We start from the raw sequence: 20,549 nt of genomic DNA, 5'->3' as shown, positions 1-20,549 counted from the left end.
AAAGGGAGATCTTTAGGAGGTTGAGGAGGTAAACCACTTGACTAAGAAGGTGACCCGAGCTGCTTCTGTGTCAGGTTGATTATGATGTGAGCAGGAAGGGAGAGGGAGAGTTTCCTCCTCTTTTTGGGCAAAAGGGATGTTGGAACCAGGATGAAGCCAAGGTCCCTCTAAAGCTAGCGCCGACAACATGGTGGCAGGTTGGGCTTTTGTGGGGCTCTAGGGAGAGAAAGGGCCTGCTGTGAGGGTATGTTATGGAAGGACGTAACCCAGGTACCGCAGTATTTAAAGTTCAACCATTTTCCCACCATTATAATTCCTCTCAGCCATCATCAAGCCTTCTGCAAGGAACTTTAAACACGACCACCTGTCTGAGCTGTGTCTTGGGGGGACTCAGAAGGTAGGGGAGAGGCGACAGGACAGATGGATTTCTGTGGGATTAAATGAGATATGGAACATGAAGAGCTTAGTCCAGCAAAGACCAAGCTACAGGGTTAGTCACTGCAACACTGATGTAGCAAAAGACTGGAAAAAACGTAAATGTCCTTCCATGGGGGACTGATTACCCAAACTATGGTCCATCCATAATACAATGGCAGACTGGATTCCCAAGAAAACAAGAGTGAGGAAGCTCTTTATCTACCTACATGGAATCATCTCCTGGTATACTAAGGGGAAAAGTAAGGGACAAAATGGAGTGTAAAATATACCTCCATTTGTGTAAAAAAATGGAGGAAAGACATACATTTGTTCACATATACTAGAATAGCCCCAGAAAGATGTGTACGATCTGACAGTATTGATAGACTCAGGGTGTGAACTGGATGTTTAGGGGACAGGAGTGGATGGGACTTTCCACTCTATAACCTTCTAGGTCTTCGGAATCTTGAACAGTGAGAATTTATTATCCATTCAAAAAATAATTTTTTCAAGCGCCAAGAACAGTGCCTGACCCCTAGTACGCCCTCTGTAATTGCTTGGTGTTATTAATTAGGATACATCTTGTGGGACATGTCGGCATTTCTTGGTATTGTCAGAGATCATCAACGAAAGACTGGGCAGCCTGTGATCCCACGAGACACAGGGCTCAGGTCTCTGTTATCTGGGCCTTGAAGGGAAGGGAGTCCCCAAACCTGTAACACCACGGCCTTCACTGGGGGCCCCACTGCTGGCCTTCTGACTCTTGGTCAAGCTGAGAGGAGTGTGGAGGTTTTAAAGAAAACCCCTGAAGTATTGGGGGCTCAGCCTGCACCCTGAGGGCTGAGGGAAGCCTTACCCGGGGGCAGAAGGCGCGGAAGGACTTGGTGGTCAGTCGGATGTTAGAAGTAGGCGGAACCTGCGGCAAAGGGACACAAAGAAGTTTTAGGTGCTCCGGCCGGAGCCGAAGGTCTGAAGAGAGTTGGGGAAGTGGGGGGGATATTCAATCATGTAGCTTCTTTTTTTTTTTTTTTTGCGGTACGTGGGCCTCTCACTGTTGTGGCCTCTCCCGTTGCGGAGCACAGGCTCCAGACGCGCAGGCTCAGCGGCCATGGCTCACGGGCCCAGCCACTCCGCGGCACGTGGGATCTTCCCGGACCGGGGCACGAACCCGCGTCCCCTGCATCGGCAGGCGGACTCTCAACCACTGCGCCACCAGGGAAGCCCAATAATGTAGCTTGTTGACTGCTCTGGGTTACCATGGCAATGGCGAGACGCCTGTTCTGCATTCACCATGAGCACACGAGTCCTTGGGATCCTGACTGCTCTCCTTGGGCCATAAGTGACACTCACGACTCAACCAGAGGATCCACAAGGGTGAGATTTTCAATCACGCAGATCTAGGTTTGACTCTTGGCTTCGTGACTATGTGATGTCAGGTGAGTGCCTTTACCTCTCTGAGCCCCAACTTCCTCACCTATAAGATGGAGATAATTATAGTCCCCACTTGTTGGGTCACTGTGAGGGCTAAGGGAAATGGTGGGTACAAAGCATCTAGCCCAAGGCTTAGCACACAGTGAGCGCTCAGTAAAACACAGCTACCGTGATCCCACCCACTGAAAGAAAGGACTGTACCACAGGTGGGAAGGGTGACTCGAACATGGCCATAGAAGTAAAAGGCCTGGGTGTGGGGGAGTCAAAGGACACATGTCACTCCATCCGTCCCTGCTGGTCCTCAATGTATTACCAGGGTAGGCTGGACCATCCAGTTTGGACTGCATTGTGTTTCCCCCACCCTCCCTACATTGTTCACGAGGCCTCAGCTTTACAAAGAGCTACAAGAAACATCCATCTAAACCCCAGAGATATTAAAGAAACGGAAAGAAATATTAACCACGTGATCCACTCTAAAATTCAGTAACCTTCATACAAAGCCACATCTCTTTACACAAAGAGACAGTTATTTCAGAGCTAAGTGCTTGGAAGACTTTGTCTCTCCTTTTTGCTGTGAATCCCTAAATCATGTACCCTTTCCATTTTGGCTACAGGAAGCTCCTGCACAGATTCGTGATATTAAAAAATATCAATTTGGGGGCCCAGTGTCTTTATAAAATTGTGCTTTACTTTTAACTTGGTCTTTATTTTCTATTCTATGTAACTTTTGCATTTATCAGTGTATCTATTGTCCTGCCCCATTCACTAAAATCTTTTTTTAAACCTCCACAGACCATCAGGATGAAAGAAAGTATGAATTAGAATAACAGATCGAGTCTGGAGGGAGAAGTAAAAGACAGACAAGCAAGACACAAAGTCTTCCACAATTGTTCTAAGGGAGAAAGAACTTTGACTTTGAGCTCTCTGGCAGCCAAAGTGAAAAGGGAAATCGTACTAACTTATATTTTCCTGCTCTTGATCTTTCTTCTTAGTCATAATTTACTATTTCACTGATGTAAATGTGTGGAAAGGAAAGAAGGAAGGAGACAGTGTCATTTGTGGGAGCTGTTGTGCTATGATTCTCACCATGTCATCTGTGATGGAAAAGTTCAGGTATCCCACTTTGTGATAAACTAGGCTGGCGGTGTTGAAGGCATAATTAGAGATGGCAAAGTAGACCATTCGGCTGTGTTCTTCTGGAAGGCTCATGACAGGCGCAAGGAAGGCAACCGGGGAGCGGTGATCACGGCTAAAAATTTCACCCTGGAGAGAGAGATAGAATCCATTTGAACTTTTCTAAGTCTATCCCAGGGCTGGACATCTGAGCTAAGTAGCTGCCTATAGAGTCTGATGAGGGAACATGGACTGGAGGCACTGCCTGAAACTCCACCATTAAATAAGTTTTCCTTGGAATCTAAAAAAACAGGGTACAAATGAACTTATTTACAAAACAGAAGTAGAGTCACAGATGTAGGAAACAAACTTATGGTTACCAGGGGATAAGGGAAGGAGGTATAAATTGAGAGATTGGGACTGACATATACACACTACTATATGTAAAATAGATAACTAATAAGAACCTGCTGTACAGCAAAGGGAACTCTACTCAATGCTCTGTAATGACCTATATGGGAAAAGAATCTTAAAAAAAGAAAAAAAGGGGGGCTTCCCGGTGGCGCAGTCGTTGAGAATCTGCCTGCTAATGCAGGGGACATGGGTTTGAGCCCTGGTCTGGGAAGATCGCACATGCTGCAGAGCAACTGGGCCCGTGAGCCACAACTACTGAGCCTGCGCATCTGGAGGCTGTGCTCCGCAACAAGAGGCCGTGATAGTGAGAGGCCCGTGCACCGCGATGAAGAGTGGCCCCCACTTGCCACAACTAGAGAAAGCCCTCGCACAGAAACGAAGACCCAACACAGCAAAAATAAATTAATTAATAAAACTCCTACCCCCCAACATAAAAAAAAAGAGGACATATGTATATGTATAACTGATACACTTTGCTGTATACCTGAAACTAACACAACATTGTAAATCAACTATAATCCAATAAAAATTAAAAAATAAAAAGGATGTTTTCCTTTGGATCAAAGTGTGTATCCAGAATCCCTTAATGAAACGATCCGCGGAAGCTTTGGTCTATTAACCTATAGGACCTCCTGGCCAGCTCCTCTACACCACTGAGGGCCAGCTCTGATTGACCTCACCTGCTTGGTGGGAAAGGTGAAAGAGGGGAGGAAGGGGGAAGGGAAGTTTCAAGGCCTAAGTGATGTAAGACAGCGTGGGAGGGGCTTCCTTTGTGGCGCAGTGGTTAAGAATCCGCCTGCCAATGGAGGGGACAGAGGTTCGAGCCCTGGTCCGGGAACATCCCACACGTCGCGGAGCAACTAAGCCCGTGCGCCACAGCTACAGGCACAGCCAAAAAAAAAAAAGCTTAAAAAACAAAAAAAGACACCGTGGGAGGATCCTGGCTCTGGGAACACGCCGCAGCAATCCATATCGCCCTGCCCTTGACACAGTGGGAACCACGGGGAGATGAGGACAGATCTGAAGCCAGGAGAACAAGAGGCCCCAGGAAGGGCTGACCCTGAGGCGACCCCGCACTGGGCCTGGACCCGCCCAAGCCCCCCGCCCCAGACCCTTTTACCTTAAGCATCACGTCCAGTATTTCCGCTGTTGCCTGAGGGGCCTCCATTAAGCTGTAATCAATCCCAGCGAAAATGTCCATCTCCATGGTGACTGAACGGGGGAAGGGCAGAATTAGGAGGCAGACGAGGGAGAAGGGGTGAGGGCTCTGGCTGACCCACACTCTCTGTGACTTTCTTCAGAGCCCCCTGCCCCTCCACCTTAAGACCCTCCACCCAGCCCAGTGCTGGGGGCAAAGAACTCCTTTGCCAAGAAAGAGTTGACATGGGTTCCTCGGTTCCACTGGTGATTTAGCCACAAGGGGGCTGGTATGCTTAGCCCAGAGCCTGAGCAGTTTCCAGAGTCTCACATACTCAGACACACAGTCACACACACACACACACACACAGACACACACACACACACACACACACACACACACACACATACCCTGAGGGCAGGAGGAACTCAGGTCTGGCAGCCCTTCCACACCTAGGAAGCCACACAATAGGAAAAACTCTCCAGCCAAAGCCATTGCTCCCCAAGTTTACAACCGAGACCTTGATCTTCCAGGAAACCAGCCTCCTACCAGTACGAACCAAATAACCAGGAAGGCTGGGCCATGTCCAAAGGGCCCAGAGACTCCCCTCCAAGGCCCTGGAGGGACGGGAGTTTTCTGTCCCAAGCACTTGGGTGTCTGTGCCTGCCTGGGTCTCTGCTGAAGGGGAATGTCAACAGGTGAGTGTGGAGGACCTGGGGGCCAAGGCATGAGAGAACACCTCAACAATTTGCCAGGGCCTGTTTCTGCCAACTTTATGTGTGTAGCCGAGATCCGGGGCCTCCACTTGCTTCATTTGAAGGGGAAGAGGTGGTGTGAGGCGCTCCCTGCCCCACTGTTGGCAATAGCAAAGGATGGCAACAAACCTACCTATCCAGCAGCTGGGGACTTAGTAAATAAATGGAGACATCCGTTAAGATAGAACACTGTACAGCTATTAAAATGAATTCCCCATGGTCCAGTAGTTAGGACTCCGTGCTTACACTGCAGTGGGCACAGGTTCAATCCCTGGTCAGGGAACTAAGATCCTGCAAGCCATGTGGCGTGGCCAAAGGAAAAAAAAAAAAAAGAGGTCTATTAAAACCACTTTGGAAAACTGTTTGGCAGGATCTGCTAAGGCTGAACCTATGTGCACCACAAGAACCTGTAATTTCTCTCCTGGGTATATACCCAAAGACGTGCATCCACAGGAGGTAGAATGTTCACAGCACCTACCCACAATGGTCTAAAACTGAAACTACCCAAATGGGCTTCAATAGTACAATAGATAAATAAATGGAGAGACATGGACACGGTGGATTACACAGCAGGAGAATGAACTCACGATATGCAACAATATGGATTGACCTCATATTTTAAAGTCGAATAGGGCTTCCCTGGTGGCACAGTGGTTAAGAATCTGCCTGCCAGTGCAGAGGACATGGGTTCGATCCCTGGTCTGAGAAGATCCCACATATCGCAGAGCAACTAAGCCCGTGCGGCACAACTGCTGAGCCCGCGTGCCACAACTACTGAAACCCACACGACTAGAGCCCGTGCTCCGCAACAAGAGGAGCCACCGAAATGAGAAACCCGCGCACCGCAACGAAGAGTAGCCCCTGCTCGCTGCAACTAGAGAAAGCCTGCGCGCAGCAGCAAAGATCCAACGCAGCCAAAAATAAATAAATAAAATAAATTAAAATAAATAAATAAATAAAATGTGTATCCTTTAAAAAAAAAGTTGAATAGAGAAAGCCTTTAGCTCTTGATAAAAGACTCTACTGTATGGTTCCATTGATGTACAAAGTGCAAAGCTAATCTTTGCTAGCAGAAGCTGGGTTAGTGGTCACCCTGAGGGGTGGGCAGTGTCAGAAGGAGACACGGGAGGACTCTGAAAGGCCAGTCGTGTTCTGTATATTGATCTGGAAGCTGGTACGTGCATGTGATCAGTTCGTGAAAAGTTTCTAAAAACTCTTCACTTATGATTTGAGCACTTTTCTCTCCGTATTAACTTCTACACAAAAGTTTTAAAAAATGAGATCAATTTATATGTGCTGATGTAGAAAGATCTCCAAAGTATACAAGTTACAAAAGAACAATGTCTCTATTATTATAGACTAACATATATATTCATAATTATGCATATTCACATATATTCATGAACAAAAGGAATACATATGTGAATGTATAGTCATATGCTTATGTATGTGTATATTTATATTTGAACATTCAAAGGAAATAGGTTACCTCTTGGAAGAAAATTTGGGAAGAAAAGGGGATTTTAATTTTAACTTTCAACACTTCTCTTCCATGTAAGGTTTTATAAGGTACATGTATGCACTTATAAAAATTAGTAAAAATCAAGTATCCCAGGGATGGGTGGGATGTCCTACCTGGCAGAGTTTGGAGGTAAGGCTGTAGGTCAGAGGTCACCGAGTTCTGGATTATTTTGCAAATCTGAAAAATATGGGAAGAGAAAGCCTGAGTGAGTTCCCTGGCTTTGGTCTGGCCCTGTGCTAATTGCCTTAGTTCCATTATTTCACTTATTTGCTAATTGGTCATTGATTCTACAAAAATGTATAAGTGCTTATGATGTACTGAGAAAGTAGAAATGATCAAAAACATGTCGGCCCCCATGTCGACCCCAATAGGGTCCAGCTGGTCCTGTCAAAGTCCATCCCAGGACTGGAAATCGGAGCTATGTAGTCACCTACGCAGCGGATAAGGGGACATGGCTAGAGGCACTGCCTGAAACTCCATCATGAACGACCTTTGCCTTTGGGATGCCCTGGTCTCCCAGGGTCTAGAGTTGAAATAGCAGAACTAGACGATAAGTAGCAATGGCCACACAAATAAGTGTATACTTAATGCAGATACTTCTTAAATGTCATCACTTAACAGGTTAGCTGGATTGATCAATAGTCCCCATGTCCCCTGCTGCCCATGGAAGACTGAACCCTCCCATCCAGCGGACTACTGCATACACTAAGCACTCAGAATTTTTTGCCCCAGTTGAACGGCGTGCGTCTCAAGAAAAGGAAATGTGTGTTCTCTAATCTGTTTGCTTTCCTTGTTATTGCAATCACTCAAATTATTTCTTATGTAAACCCATGAAATACGACTGAGACGAGAGTCGTTTCTATGAAAACCTACGTTCCTTCTTCTTCTTCTTCTTTTTTTTTGGCCATGACTCAGGGCTTGAGGAATCTTAGTGCCCTGACCCGGGATCAAATCTACACCCTCGGCAGTGAAAGCGTGGAGTTCTAACCACTGGACCACCAGGGAATTCCCAAAAACCTATAGTAAGTGTTTTGGAAAGGTGAGTTGCTTAAAGAAAATGCTGGTAAATTGGTGTGGACCAGAAAAGCTTACAAGGAAGACAATCATAAAAATCTAGAAGGATTCTGCATTGGGATTGCTTTGCAAATGTCTTTAGATTCTCATTGTGGTTAAAGAAATCTGAGCTGGAATTTGTAGCAGATGCCTGTTGAATGAAAGAAGGACAGTGCAATGCCAATCAAGAGACTGTTTGCAAAGAACAGTTCTGGGCCTAGGTCAACTGCATTTACATTTACTGTATCTTAAAACATTGGATTCATATGTAAATATTTTCTTTGTTCAGGTGTGTATGAGTGAGTCCTCACTTTAAACAGCTTTTTTGATTAACCAGCTATCACCTGTGGTGCAAACGGATGCACAGATACAGTGGAGGGAGGGGCACGTGGGCAGGGGGGTCCAAGAGCATGGATGGGTCCCTGGCCTAGTGAGGGAGTCACCGACGGCTCCCTTGAAGAGGTGGCATTTTAAGGGCAAGCTAAATTGGTGTGGACCAGAAAAGCTTACAAGGAAGACAATCATAAAAATCTAGAAGGATTCAGGCACAGGGTTGTGGGGAAGGACTAGGCTGGGGGTTGGGCAGACAAGGGGTGAAATCTTTACCTCCCTTTGTAGCTGGCCTAGTTTCTGGGAGAAGAGTTTGGTAGTGGGGAGCTGCCAGAAATAAAGGAAAGAGGTGGTGAGGAACCTTCATGGTTGGTTTCAAAGGAGCCAGGAAACTCTGTCGACCTCACCCAATGGGGGAAGGGAGGCCTTCAGGTGCTTCGGCTCCAGACACGCAGTAAGGTCTCCCAGAGAGGCAGGTTGGGGCAGTGGTTAAGGGTGTAGTAGGGAAGTCTGAAAACCTGGGTTCAAATCCTGCTAAGTCTCCACTGGCTGTGGGACCTTTGCAGAATCTCTCTCTGCTTTGGGGTCCTCACCTCAGGATACAGTGACAAGGCCCAGTGCTTTCCAGGGTGTTTGGCGGGGGTGGGGTGAGGTTATAAGATGATGAGTGTGTATGGCTCAGAGAGTAAGCACTCAGCAAGGACTCATTGTTCTTAGCCCTGCTAGTCAGATACCACATCCCTCCCTGAATGAGGAAGCCGAACGGTCCTGCACCGGGCTCTTAGTTGCCCCGGGAGAAGGAGATTTCTGAAGCCCTATAAAGATCAGGGGTCAGGACTTCCCTGGTGGTACAGTGGTTAAGAATCCGCCTGCCAATGCAGGGGACACAGGTTTGAGCCCTGGTCCGGGAAGATCCCACGTGCGGCTGAGCAACTAAGCCCGTGTGCCACAACTACCGAGCCTGCGCTCTAGAGCCCGCGAGCCACAACTAGTAAGCCCACGTGCCACAACTACTGAAGCCCGTGCTCCTAGCGCCCGTGCTCTGCAACAACTGAAACCACTGCTACGAGAAGCCCGCCATCACAACGAAGAGTAGCCCCCGCTCACCGCAACTAGAGAAAGCCCACGCACAGCAACAAAGACCCAACGCAGCCAAAATAAATAAATAAATAAATTTAAGAAAAAAAGATCAGGGGTCAGGGGAGAGAGATCTCCATCTTTCCTGAGACACCAGCCCCCACAAGGCCTTTGGTACAAGCTGCTCCCAGCTCCAGGAAATTCAAATCCTGACCTAGCCTCCTGTCAACAAGGTGACCACCGAACAAGTTACTCCACACTCAGAGCCTTCTCCCTCAAACGTGGGAAACGGTATCTCCTTCAGAGGCTGTGGTTAAGATCCAGCGGCATTGCCTATGTGAAGTGATTAGTACATTATTCTTAGCCAAACCACAGGCTCAACAAATAACCACCATTATTATTATAAATAAGAATAGTTATATAGAGTGACACATTCTGTATAACATTAATTATATTAATTTATCAACATAATAATTATCAGGGTAACTTATTACCCTGATAATTATTATATTATTATTAATTGTAATATGATATTATTTTTTATATATTATTATTATTAATCATTATTATCTCCATCATCAACAGGGGAGTATAAATCCAAACCACTGAAGAATATTATGTCCCACTCAGAAAGGCATGGCAACATGGCAATGGGGTGCTTGAGAAGGAGGCTGGCATATTTCCCAAGCTCACCTAGACTCCAGGACACCAGGATAAGACAAGGAACAGAAGGCAGCTTGCTACATCCAGTCTGTGGGGTCTGCATGCTATTCTCTCTTCAACCACCAGGAGGCACTCAAAGCCAAACCAGATGTTGTACCAAGAGCGGTGTGTGCGCCTGTTTTTTCCTGTTACTTTCTCCTTCCCAAGCACAGTCATTGCTACAGACACAGCTCCAGGTATATGATACCCCAGAAATGGGATTTTGGGGTGAAGTGAGTGAGTGCGAGAACTGAAAGTTAACATGAAACCTCTTTCTTTGAGCCAGAGATTCCAAAATTTGGAGATTTCACATAATTTTTTTAATGGGAAGAACTGACACTCTGTTGCTGCTTCCGCGTACAAAGCAGGTGCTCATCGCTCAGGTAGGAACCAGAACTCCCACCTGGTCCACACACTCCCAAAGTTTCCTGCTTGGTCTCTGAAGCCACCTAAGTGTTGATTTTCTTTTTTGCGTTTGTGGCCTGCAGGGCCGGGGCGGGCAGTGAGCAAAGCCAAGCAGCCCCACTTGGCCCCTTGGCCAAGCATCTAACCCTTTCCTGTCTAACTGGATAGACTCGGAGTCCAGGGGCCTACATTTTGCCCCCAGCTTTGCCACACACCAGCTTCATGACCTTGATTTGTCCTCTCTGGGCCTTGAGCCCAAGTGTGCCTGGGCCAGCCCCTAGGGCTGTTCGAGGCCAGAGCCCATGAAGGACTTGGGCCCAGCCCCTTGAGTGGCTCGGCAGCGCCAGCCGCTTGGACGTTCTTACCTTGCTCTCCAATACTCTTCGGAACTTGGACTCGATCTGATGGTGGAAGAGATTCAGCAGCCACCTGGGGAGAGAAGCACAGTGTGTTGCCACTGAATGCAGGGACAGTGGGGCAGTAGGGAGAGCCAGGCCAGTCCCCAAGGGAGCCCTCCCCACCCCATTCTGGTCCCCTGCTGTGTCCCAGAACCCTGGATGGGATGAATATGCAGAGTCCCAGTTCCCAGCACACTCACTGATTCAGTGCATCTGACATCCCAGCCCCCTGCTGTGCCCCAAAGTCAGTAGATTTGGGGGAGGGGCTGGAGAACTCATGTTTTTCTAATCAACAAAACTGAGACTTGAAGAGACTTGCTCAAGGGTTTATATATTTTCCACAAACTCTCCTTTGGCCAAAAGCCTTCGTGTTTCTTCAGTAGCCAAATTGCACTTGCCTGTTGGTGGTGAAGTTTGTCTTGTGGTGGCAATGGCACACCAGTACTCTGAGCTTAAATCTGCTTCTGTTAATTTCAGCAGGTTCCCCCAAAGAATTACCTCCAAGTGCACGTGATATACCCATGCATTACGCCTGGACCCTCATGCTTATGGGTGACCAGGCCTTGGGCTGGGTGGGCCTGTGGCTGCAGCCAGGGGTCAAGCTGGTGAGTGTCCCGATGGTGACCTACCCCAAATCTCCCGACATGTGCACGTCCACATCACGGATGTCGCTGCTGCAGTTAGAAACAGCGACCTTGGGTCTCCCAGAGGGGTCGCTGCCCAAGAGAAGATTGACTGAAATGGTGATGCCCTTGACTGTCACGTCAAAGGAGCCGTCTAGTTTCCTAGAGGAGATAAGAGAAGTAGTAATTGATTCCTAGACTAGGGTCGGCCACCATTTGGGGGGGAAATATAAATCTCAATTCTTACCCCCAAATAAGTGAAGCTGCAGTAAAAATTTAATTACAAAAATTATTACAAATATTTATTACAAAGCAAAGATTTATTACAAATAAGACCATAATAGATCAAGAAGAAAGCTTGGGTTCATTTACTTATGGTCAGGGATGGGCAAAAGCCTTTCTAGGTTAGATCTAAGTCTCAGCAGCCCTAAAGGAAATGGTGGATAAACTTGCCAGCACTGAAAATCAAAACTTTAGTGAACAGCAACAAAAAAATTCCATACGCAAAGTAAAACAAAAAAATTGCTTCTTGATCCAGGCAAAGAGCTAATTTCCATAACATGTGAGCTAATATATGAGTTAATTTCCTTAATACACAAAGAACAAGCCTATACAAAGAAATAAGGAAAGGACAAAAGGAAAAACAAGGGATCAAAGATATGAACAGGAAGTTCAATTGCAAATAAGCACATGAGAAGTTATTAAAAATGAAAATAACAATGATGCCAGTTTTCACCTAACAGGTTGATAAAAAGTTTAGAAGTTTTCATACCCAGTGCTTGTGAAGATATGGGAAAACAAAACACCGGTTGGGAAAGCACATCTAGAACACAAGCTGGTGGGATCTATCCTGATTTTAACCACAAACCTTTGGCCCAGTTATTTTACTTCTAAGTCTTTACTCTGTGGCTCGTCCAGTCAAGATGTATGTGTGGGGCAGCTCACTGAAGCATCATGGGTAATAGCAAGAAATGAGGAAGCAACCTTAAATGTCAACTAGTTGGGATAGGTTCCATAAGTTGTGGGCATCTATGCTATGCAGGCTTTAAAAAGAATGAAGCCAAATGTGGTCTAGTTATACAGTGAAATATTACCCATCCATACAAAAGAATAAAGCACTGATGCATGCTGTAGTGTGGATAAACCTCAAAAATATTATCTACATGACAAAAGCCAGAAACAAAATGTCACATACTATACGATTTCATTTATATGTCCCGGATTGGCAAATCCATAGAGACAGAGGCGGGTTGGTGGTGGCCCAGGACTGGGGGAGGGGGAAATGGGGAGTTAGTGCTTAATAGGTGTGGAGCATCTTTTGGGGTGATGGAAATATTGTGGGACTAGGTAGAGGTGGTGGTTGCACAACGTTGTGAATGTACTAGATGCCACTGAATTGTATACTTTAAAATGGTTAATTTCATGTTATGTGAATTTCACCTCAATGAAAATATTACAGGGACTTCCCTGGTGGTCCAGTGGTTAAGACTTCCCCTTCCAATGCAGGGGGTGCTGGTTTGATCCCTGGTAGGGGAGCTAAGATCCCACATGCCTCGTGGCCAAAAAACCAAAACATAAAACAGAAACAAATTCAACAAATTCAATAAAGACTTTAAAAATGGCCCACATCAAAAAAAAAAAATCTTAAAAAAAAGTTAAAAAAAAGAATGAGGTAGATATTCGTATGCTCATATAAGAGATCTTGAAGAGTATGGCCTCATTCCTGTCATGGAAATTGAATAAATATGCAAATATAGGTGGCCTATATACTGAGCATCTTTCTAAAGCAGTGCTGTGCAACAGAAATATAATGTGAACTACATGGGTAATTTAAAATTTTCTAGTAGCCACATTAAAAAAAGCAAAAGGAAAAAGGTGAGAATCATTTTAATAGTATATGATTATCATTTCAACATGTGATCAATGTAAAAATTATTAATGAGATTTCTTATGTTCTTTTTTGTGCTGAATCTTCAAATATGGTGTTTCATAGTTACGACAGATCCCCATTTGTTCCAGCCACTTTTCATGTATTCAGTAAGGACATGTGGCCAGAGGCTACTGTGTAGGACAGGGCAGGTCTCCAGTGTCTATATGGCCAGGTCACCCATAGTTGCCCTCCTGTTATGGGCTGAACTGTGTCCCCCCAGATTCAAATGTTGAAGGTCCCTCAGTAACCAGAATGGGACTGTCTTTGAGACAGTGATTCAGTTAAAATGAGACCATTAGGGTGGGCTAGAGTCCAATCCGTCTGCCCCAGAGACGTCATTCTAAGAAGAGGAGATTTGGACACACAGAGAAGCACCAGGGGTGCTGGCTCATGGAGGGATGACCACGTGCGGACATGGCAACAGAGCAGGCGTCTGCAAGCCCAGGAAAGAAGTCTCAGAAGAAACTAAACCTGCCCACATCTTGATCTTGGACTTGCAGCCTCCAGAAGCGTGAGAAAATAAATTTCTGTTGGTTGAACCCCCTAGTCTGTGACATTTCATTATGGCAGCCCCAGGAGACTCACCCACCTTCCATCCAAGGACCTCAGAGGTCAGAGAACAGTTCAAAGTGCTGGAGAGGTCGTGCCCCTGAGAGCTACCCTTGACCAATGGCAAACAGGAGGTTGGGGTACCTCAGAGGTGTGCTCTGCCTACACTGTCCCCAGGGGTCCCTGGGAGGGTTGAGCTCCGGTAGCCGCCAAGCTGACCTCCTTCTTCCCCACCTCACTTCTGCACACCCCCTCTATGTTTCCTTAGGTCGCTCCCCAGATAAAGTACTTGCACTTGAATTCTTGCCTTGGGGTCTGCTATGGGGGAAGCTAGGAACACCTTGGACCCAGGAAGGGTGGAATGAAAGCCAAAGCCAAGGTTCCGAGGGCCTGGAAGCAGAGTCAACTTACAGTATCCGCTTGCGCACCTTCCACTTGCCCTTGACTCTGATGAAGGAGTCGGAGATGGAGAAGTGCAGGCCGTGGCTGGGGAGGGGCTTCAGAGCAGAGCCGAGCAGCTCACAGCTGTGGATGTTCAGGCTGGAGAGAGACCCACAGAAGCGGCATCAACCCGGAGGCAGAGGCAGGTCCAGCCTCAGCAGGGGTCTTGCTCTCGCCCCCATCCTACGGGGACTAGACCAGCTGAGCCTGCATCAGACAGGCTTCTGGCTCCCCACGCGTACCTGCTGTGTGCCCTGCGCTGACCAGGCGGCCATGCCAAGTACTTTACATGCATTATGTCAGTTTGTCTCACAGGTGGGTTCAGCACTGTTCAGGTTCCCTTTTTACAGAGGGGGACATAGAACCTCTCAGAAGGGATGCATTTGCCCAAAGCTGCACAGTCAGGATCAGAGCTCATGTGCCCCTGGCTGGGATCCTGAGCAGGGTGCATAGATGCACCCCATCATCACTTTCCTCCACCCCTCCAGGTGGGGGAATCAGATTCAGAAGAGGCCGAAGGCAGCCTCAAGAAGAGACACAAAAGGGCTGAGAGAAGCAAACCAAGATGACGTGGATTGTGGAGCCAACAATGGGAAGAGAATGGTCAAGTTCCATCTTCTTTGCCCAGTACACAGTAGGTGCCCAATAGATGTTTACTGATGGACTGAATAAAAAAAGGACTGAATGAAGCCATCAGTAGTGAGCAGAGAGGTGCGTGATGAGCTGTGAGCTCAATTGCCCCCGTTCCATTGTCAATCCTTCAAAAAGTGTTTGATGTCTTTTTTTAAAAAAGCATCAGCTGCTCAGGTCTAAATATCCTTTGAAGACTCAGCTCAAGTTCCACTGCGTCCGGGAAACTTTAGCTGACTCCTCCAGATGTGCCAACCTCAGGGCTAAGAGGGCTACTACATCTAAAATTTAAGGTTTATTTAACACAATGTTTAAGGTCTAGCTTCCCTTCCAGGCTACATCCAGTGGCCAGGCCAGAGCCTGGATTATCACTCCAAAGAGGCAGCAAATTATCCCCATTTTACAGATAAGGAAGCTGAGGCTCAGGTCACACAGCTAGCGGGTCTTCATTAATATTTGTTGTATGAATGAATGAAGGGGCCCAAGTTCCTCCCAAAACTTCCCTCTGAATTCTGCGAGGAACCATCCCACCGTCTGCCCCAGAGACGTCCCGAGCCAGTCCTGGGGCTCTCCCTCCCTTCCTCTCTGGACCCCCCGGCCCCTGCCCAGTCACCTCAGAGCCCCACCTGTGGAATTCATAGTGCGCATTGCCGAGGTATTTGATCTTGGCGTCCCCACTGAAGTCGGGCAGTGTGACATCATGCAGTTTACTCTGCAGAGCCACCAGCTCCTCTTGGGCCACTGTGGATGGGAAAAAGCTGGGAGTCAGCGTAGTCAGCCTGCCTCCCTCCCTCTAAACACTTCAGTGGCTCCCACCTGCCCTGGGGAAAGAGGTCTACTTCCTGATTAGCATTAATTGCAGTTGCAGGTTATTGAGCCCCTCTAGAGCACCAAGTAGCAAGAGAAACACACAGGGACTTCACTGCATTTCTGGTGGGGTAGTTATGTTCATGCCCATGTTATGGATGAGGACACAATGTCTTTGTCAGCAGCTCTGAGAGGGAGGAGTGCTGTGTCCTTGGAGGGTGGCCCTCTTTCCTGTCCTTCATGGCATCTAGCCTGTGTAGAATAGACTGTAAGGATTTTAGGACTAGGATTCTGGTGTTGGCGCCTTTCTAGGTGGGTGACCTTGACCAAGTTTTCAACCTCGGTGTTCTCTGTCAGTCAAATAGCAATGATAATAATACTTTCCTCATTGGGATGGCATGAGGGTTAAAAGAGATCATTGCAAAACAAAAAGGGGCTGACAGGATAAAAAGCACCCTTGCTTATCCTTTTTGACCCACCTCCTAGAGAAATGGAAATAAAAACAAAAATAAACAAATGGGACCTAATGAAACTTCAAAGCTTTTGCACAGCAAAGGAAACCATAAACAAGATGAAAAGACAACCCTCAGAATGGGAGAAAATATTTGCAAATGAAGCAATGGACAAAGGATTAATCTCTGAAATATACAAGCATCTCACGCAGCTCAATATCAAAAAAACAAACAACCAGTCCAAAAAGGGCAGAAGACCTAAACAGACAGTTCTCCAAAGCAGATATACGGATTGCCAACAAACACATGAAAGGATGCTCAACATCACTAATCATTAGAGAAATGCAAATCAAAACTACAATGAGGTATCACCTCACACTGGTCAGAATGGCCATTATCAAAAAATCTACCAACAATAAATGCTGGAGAGGGTGTGGAGAAAAGGGAACACTCCTGCACTGTTGGTGGGAATGTAAATTGATACAGCCACTATAGAGAACAGTATGGAGGTTCCTTAAAAAACTAAAAATAGAACTACCATATGACCTAGCAATCCCACTACTGGGCATATACCCTGAGAAAACCATAATTCAAAAAGAGTCATGTACCACAATGTTCACTGCAGCTCTATTTACAATAGCCAGGACATGGAAGCAACCGAAGTGTCCATCGACAGATGAATAGATAAAGATGTGGCACATATATACAATGGAATATTACTCGCCATAAAAAGAAACGAAATTGAGTTATTTGTTAGTGAGGTGGATGGACTTAGAGTCTGTCATACAGAGTGAATTAAGTCAGAAAGAGAAAGACAAATAACACACATATGTGGAATCTAAAAAAATGGTGCTGATGAACCCAGCTGCAGGGCAGGAATAAAGACACAGACATAGAGAACAGACTTGAGGACACAGGGGGCGAAGGGGAAGCTCTGATGAAGTGCGAGAGTAGCAGTGACATATATACACTACCAAATGTAAAATAGATAGCTAGTGGGAAGCAGCCGCATAGCACAGGGAGATCAGCTCGTGCTTTGTGTCCACCTAGAGGGGTGGGATAGGGAGGGTGGGAGGGAGGGAGACACAAGAGAGAGGGGATGTGGGGATATATGTATATGTATAGCTGATTCACTTTGTTATACAGCAGAAATTAACACAGCAATGTAAAGCAACTATACTCCAGTAAAGATGTTAAAAAATAAATAAATTAATTAAATTTAATTTATTTAAAAAAGCACCCTTGCTTGGTGCCTGACACATCAGGTACTCAGTAAATGCAGGGTTTATGTCATTAAAAATATGGAAAGGGGCTTCCCTGGTGGCGCAGCGGTTCGTGCCCTGGTCCGGGAAGATCCCACATGCCACGGAGCGGCTGGGCCCGTGAGCCATGGCCGCTGAGCCTGCGCGTCCAGAGCCTGTGCTCCGCAACAGGAGAGGCCACAACAGTGAGAGGCCTGCGTACCGAAAAAAAAAAAAAAAAATATATATATATATATATATATATAGAGAGAGAGAGAGAGAGAGAGAGAGAGAGAAAGAAAGGACCAAAATGTCCAACTCTGGAGGACTGGTTACATTTACACAGTGGAAAGGAGCAAAAGGCAAATTTTGCCTGATCTAGCGTTTCAGTATAAACAGCATTCAGTAGGACCTTCTGTTTATCTGAGGTATGTGAGACCCAGGATTCTGCCCTCAGGGAGGGGGTGTATACACAGATGACCAGGGGTCTCCCCGACTCTGCCTCATACCACGTTGCAGTCCTCCCTCCAGCAAATACATGAGCCGGTCTCTCTGCCAAAATGCTATCTCTTGTCCCTGGTTAATGTATCTTTTCTACCTCACCTCCTCCAAGAACCCTTCCTTGATTTCCCTCTCTCTGTCCTCAGCCAATCTGGGCTCCCAACAGCTCTATCTGAGGGAATGTTATGACCCCAGTGAACAGATAAGGCAATTGAGCCTCCATAAATTTGAGGAGCAGCCCCCCATCTAGTGCTGAGGGGAGCGGTACATAAATACCCTAGATCCCTTGCCCCTTGGACAGTTTATTTCTGAGGCTTTGTTTTAGCATCTTTTAAAAAAATACTACAAATGAATCTATATACAAAACAGAAACAAACAGACATAGAAAACAGCACGGTTATGAAAGGTGTGGGGGAGGGACAAATTAGGAGTATGGGATTAACAGATACAAACTGCTGCACATAAAATAGATACACAAGGATCTACTGTATAGCACAGGGAACTATATTCAGTATCTTGTAATAACCTATAATGGAATATAATCTGCCAAAAAAAAAAAAAGCCTGAATCATTTTGCTGTATCCCTGAAACTAACACAATATTGTAAATCAACTATATTCCAATTCTTTAAAACTGAGGTATAACATCTGTAGAGGTGTAACCTAAAGGGCACTAATCTTAAAGGTATTGCCAGGTAATTTTTACATGTTTATGCACCCATGTAGCCACCGCCCAGAGCAAGATGCAGGGCATTCATTCCCAGCACCCCTGCAGGCTCCCTGTGCCCCTTCCGGGTGGTAACCACCATTCTGACATCAATTTTTTAAATTTATTTATTTATTGGCTGCGTTGGGTCTTCGTTGCTGCACTTGGGCTTTCTCTAGTTGCCGCGAGCGGGGGCTACTCTTCGTTTCAGTAGGCGGGCTTCTCATTGCGGTGGCTTCTCTTGCTGCGGAGCATGGGCTCTAGGCGTGCGGGCTTCAGTAGTTGTGGCACGCGGGCTCAGTAGTTGTGGCTCGCCGACTCTGGAGCGCAGGCTCAGTAGTTGTGGCACACAGGCTTAGTTGCTCCGCAGCATGTGGGATCTTCCTGGACCAGGGCTCGAACCCATGTCCCTGCGTTGGCAGGCGGATTCTTAACCACTGCTCCCCCAGGGAAGTCCCTAGTTTTGTTTTTTTTTTAATATATATTTTTTTGTTTTTTGTTTATTTTTTGGCTGTGCTGCACAGCATGTGGGATCTTAGTTCCCCGACCAGGGATCAAACCTGTGCCCCCTGCACTGGAAGTGCAGAGTCTTAACCACTGGACTGCCAGGGAAGTCCCTGACATCTAGTTTTAAGGCATATGTTTTCAAACTCGAGCAAAAATTTTCCAGCGGAACTGTTCCCATCACTGAGGCGGTAGCTGGTTTAATGATACGCCTCTCCTGGCCACCTTGCCTTTCTCATCTCACATCACTACTCTCTTACAGTGTTTCCCGGAATCATCTCCCAAATCAACTACTCGCACCCAAATCTTTATCTCTGTTGGCTAGTGGGGAACCCAGCTAAAACAAGTAACGTGCCCAAGTGGCCCAGGGGTTCGGTGACGAGGCCAGAACCCGAGCCAGGTTTGCCTGGCCGGGAAGGCTGCACCACCCCAAGGGAGAGAGTCCCCTCTGTGTCCCCTGCCGTACCCAGCGCCGCCTGGGGCCAAGCGGGTCAGCCAAGTCCAGCCAACAACCACAGCTCCTTACCATACTCCAAGCCCTTGTCGGTGATCCTGGCGACCAGGCCAGGGTTGGCACCCAGGGCCCCCGGGGTGGATGTGAGCAGTATTCCCAGCAGGAGGGAGGACAGGGCCCCAGCCGAGGTCCCCATCCTGGGTTCCCAGAGGGCTGGGCCAGGTCTGTCACAGCCTCAGGCTGGGCCCAGCTCCCTTAAGTAACTGAGGCCTGAGCCCTGGGGCAGCTCCTGAGTGGGGCGGGTTCCAGGAAGGGGAGGCCTAGTGACTGGAACCTGCTTGCAACACTGTTGGGGTCATGGGTCATACTTAAAAGCCTGTTGTCGCCGCCCCGGGTGAGAGGATGGGTTGGCCTGGGCCCAGGTGACACTGTTTGTCCCCTCTTCCCACAAAAAGACCCCACGTTCATTTCCAGGAAGGCCCGGTTTTATAGAGGCTCAGAGGGGCCAGGTCACCGGCTCAAGCTCACACACCTGGCAGGTGGCAGAGCTGGGAGTCCAAGCCAGCTGAGTTATATACTCACCTGTTTATGTGAAAAAGAAATCTCCGCCCCACACCCCTGCTTCCCATCCCCTATGGGAAAACAGGCTTCTCAAGCCTTGCTAGTGGTAAAATCTTCTGGAAGGCAACTTGGCAAATCCTTAAACACCTGCATGCCCAGTGACCCAGGAATTCTACTGCTGGAACTTGACTCTAAGTACCTAATTAAGTCAGTGTGGAAATATGTCACAGCAGTAGGATGCCCTTTGCTGCTCCTTGTGACATCGGCAAGGTCAGAGTGGGACCCTAAGGCGTTCAACAAAAGCGCACTGGGTATACTAGCTCTCATACATTTAAAGTGAGACTGTAGAAATAAATGTATTTCTTGATACTTCAGAAAGATGCTTATGAGGGGCCC

At 47.0% G+C, this 20,549-nt stretch overlaps 1 protein-coding gene across 1 annotated transcript in view; it reads right to left on the bottom strand.

The window, feature by feature from the left end:
- LBP (lipopolysaccharide binding protein) overlaps nucleotides 1-19,884 on the bottom strand; it is a 29,932-nt gene extending 10,048 nt beyond the window's left edge. Inside the window, exons 1-9 of the mRNA XM_082857734.1 lie at nucleotides 19,665-19,884; nucleotides 15,555-15,669; nucleotides 14,269-14,397; nucleotides 11,385-11,540; nucleotides 10,723-10,786; nucleotides 6,904-6,967; nucleotides 4,496-4,587; nucleotides 2,935-3,111; nucleotides 1,274-1,333 (exon numbers count right to left, since the gene is read on the bottom strand). Coding sequence (XP_082713860.1) covers nucleotides 1,274-1,333; nucleotides 2,935-3,111; nucleotides 4,496-4,587; nucleotides 6,904-6,967; nucleotides 10,723-10,786; nucleotides 11,385-11,540; nucleotides 14,269-14,397; nucleotides 15,555-15,669; nucleotides 19,665-19,788 — 981 coding nt within the window. The 5' untranslated portion in view covers nucleotides 19,789-19,884. The remainder of the gene's footprint in view (nucleotides 1-1,273; nucleotides 1,334-2,934; nucleotides 3,112-4,495; nucleotides 4,588-6,903; nucleotides 6,968-10,722; nucleotides 10,787-11,384; nucleotides 11,541-14,268; nucleotides 14,398-15,554; nucleotides 15,670-19,664) is intronic.
- Nucleotides 19,885-20,549: the final 665 nt, after the last annotated feature.

The sequence above is a fragment of the Leucopleurus acutus genome (genome assembly GCF_964270905.1).
Source record: "Leucopleurus acutus genome assembly, chromosome: 16".
In the NCBI taxonomy this organism is placed as follows: domain Eukaryota; kingdom Metazoa; phylum Chordata; class Mammalia; order Artiodactyla; family Delphinidae; genus Leucopleurus; species Leucopleurus acutus.
This window is presented reverse-complemented; position numbering and strand designations above follow the sequence as displayed.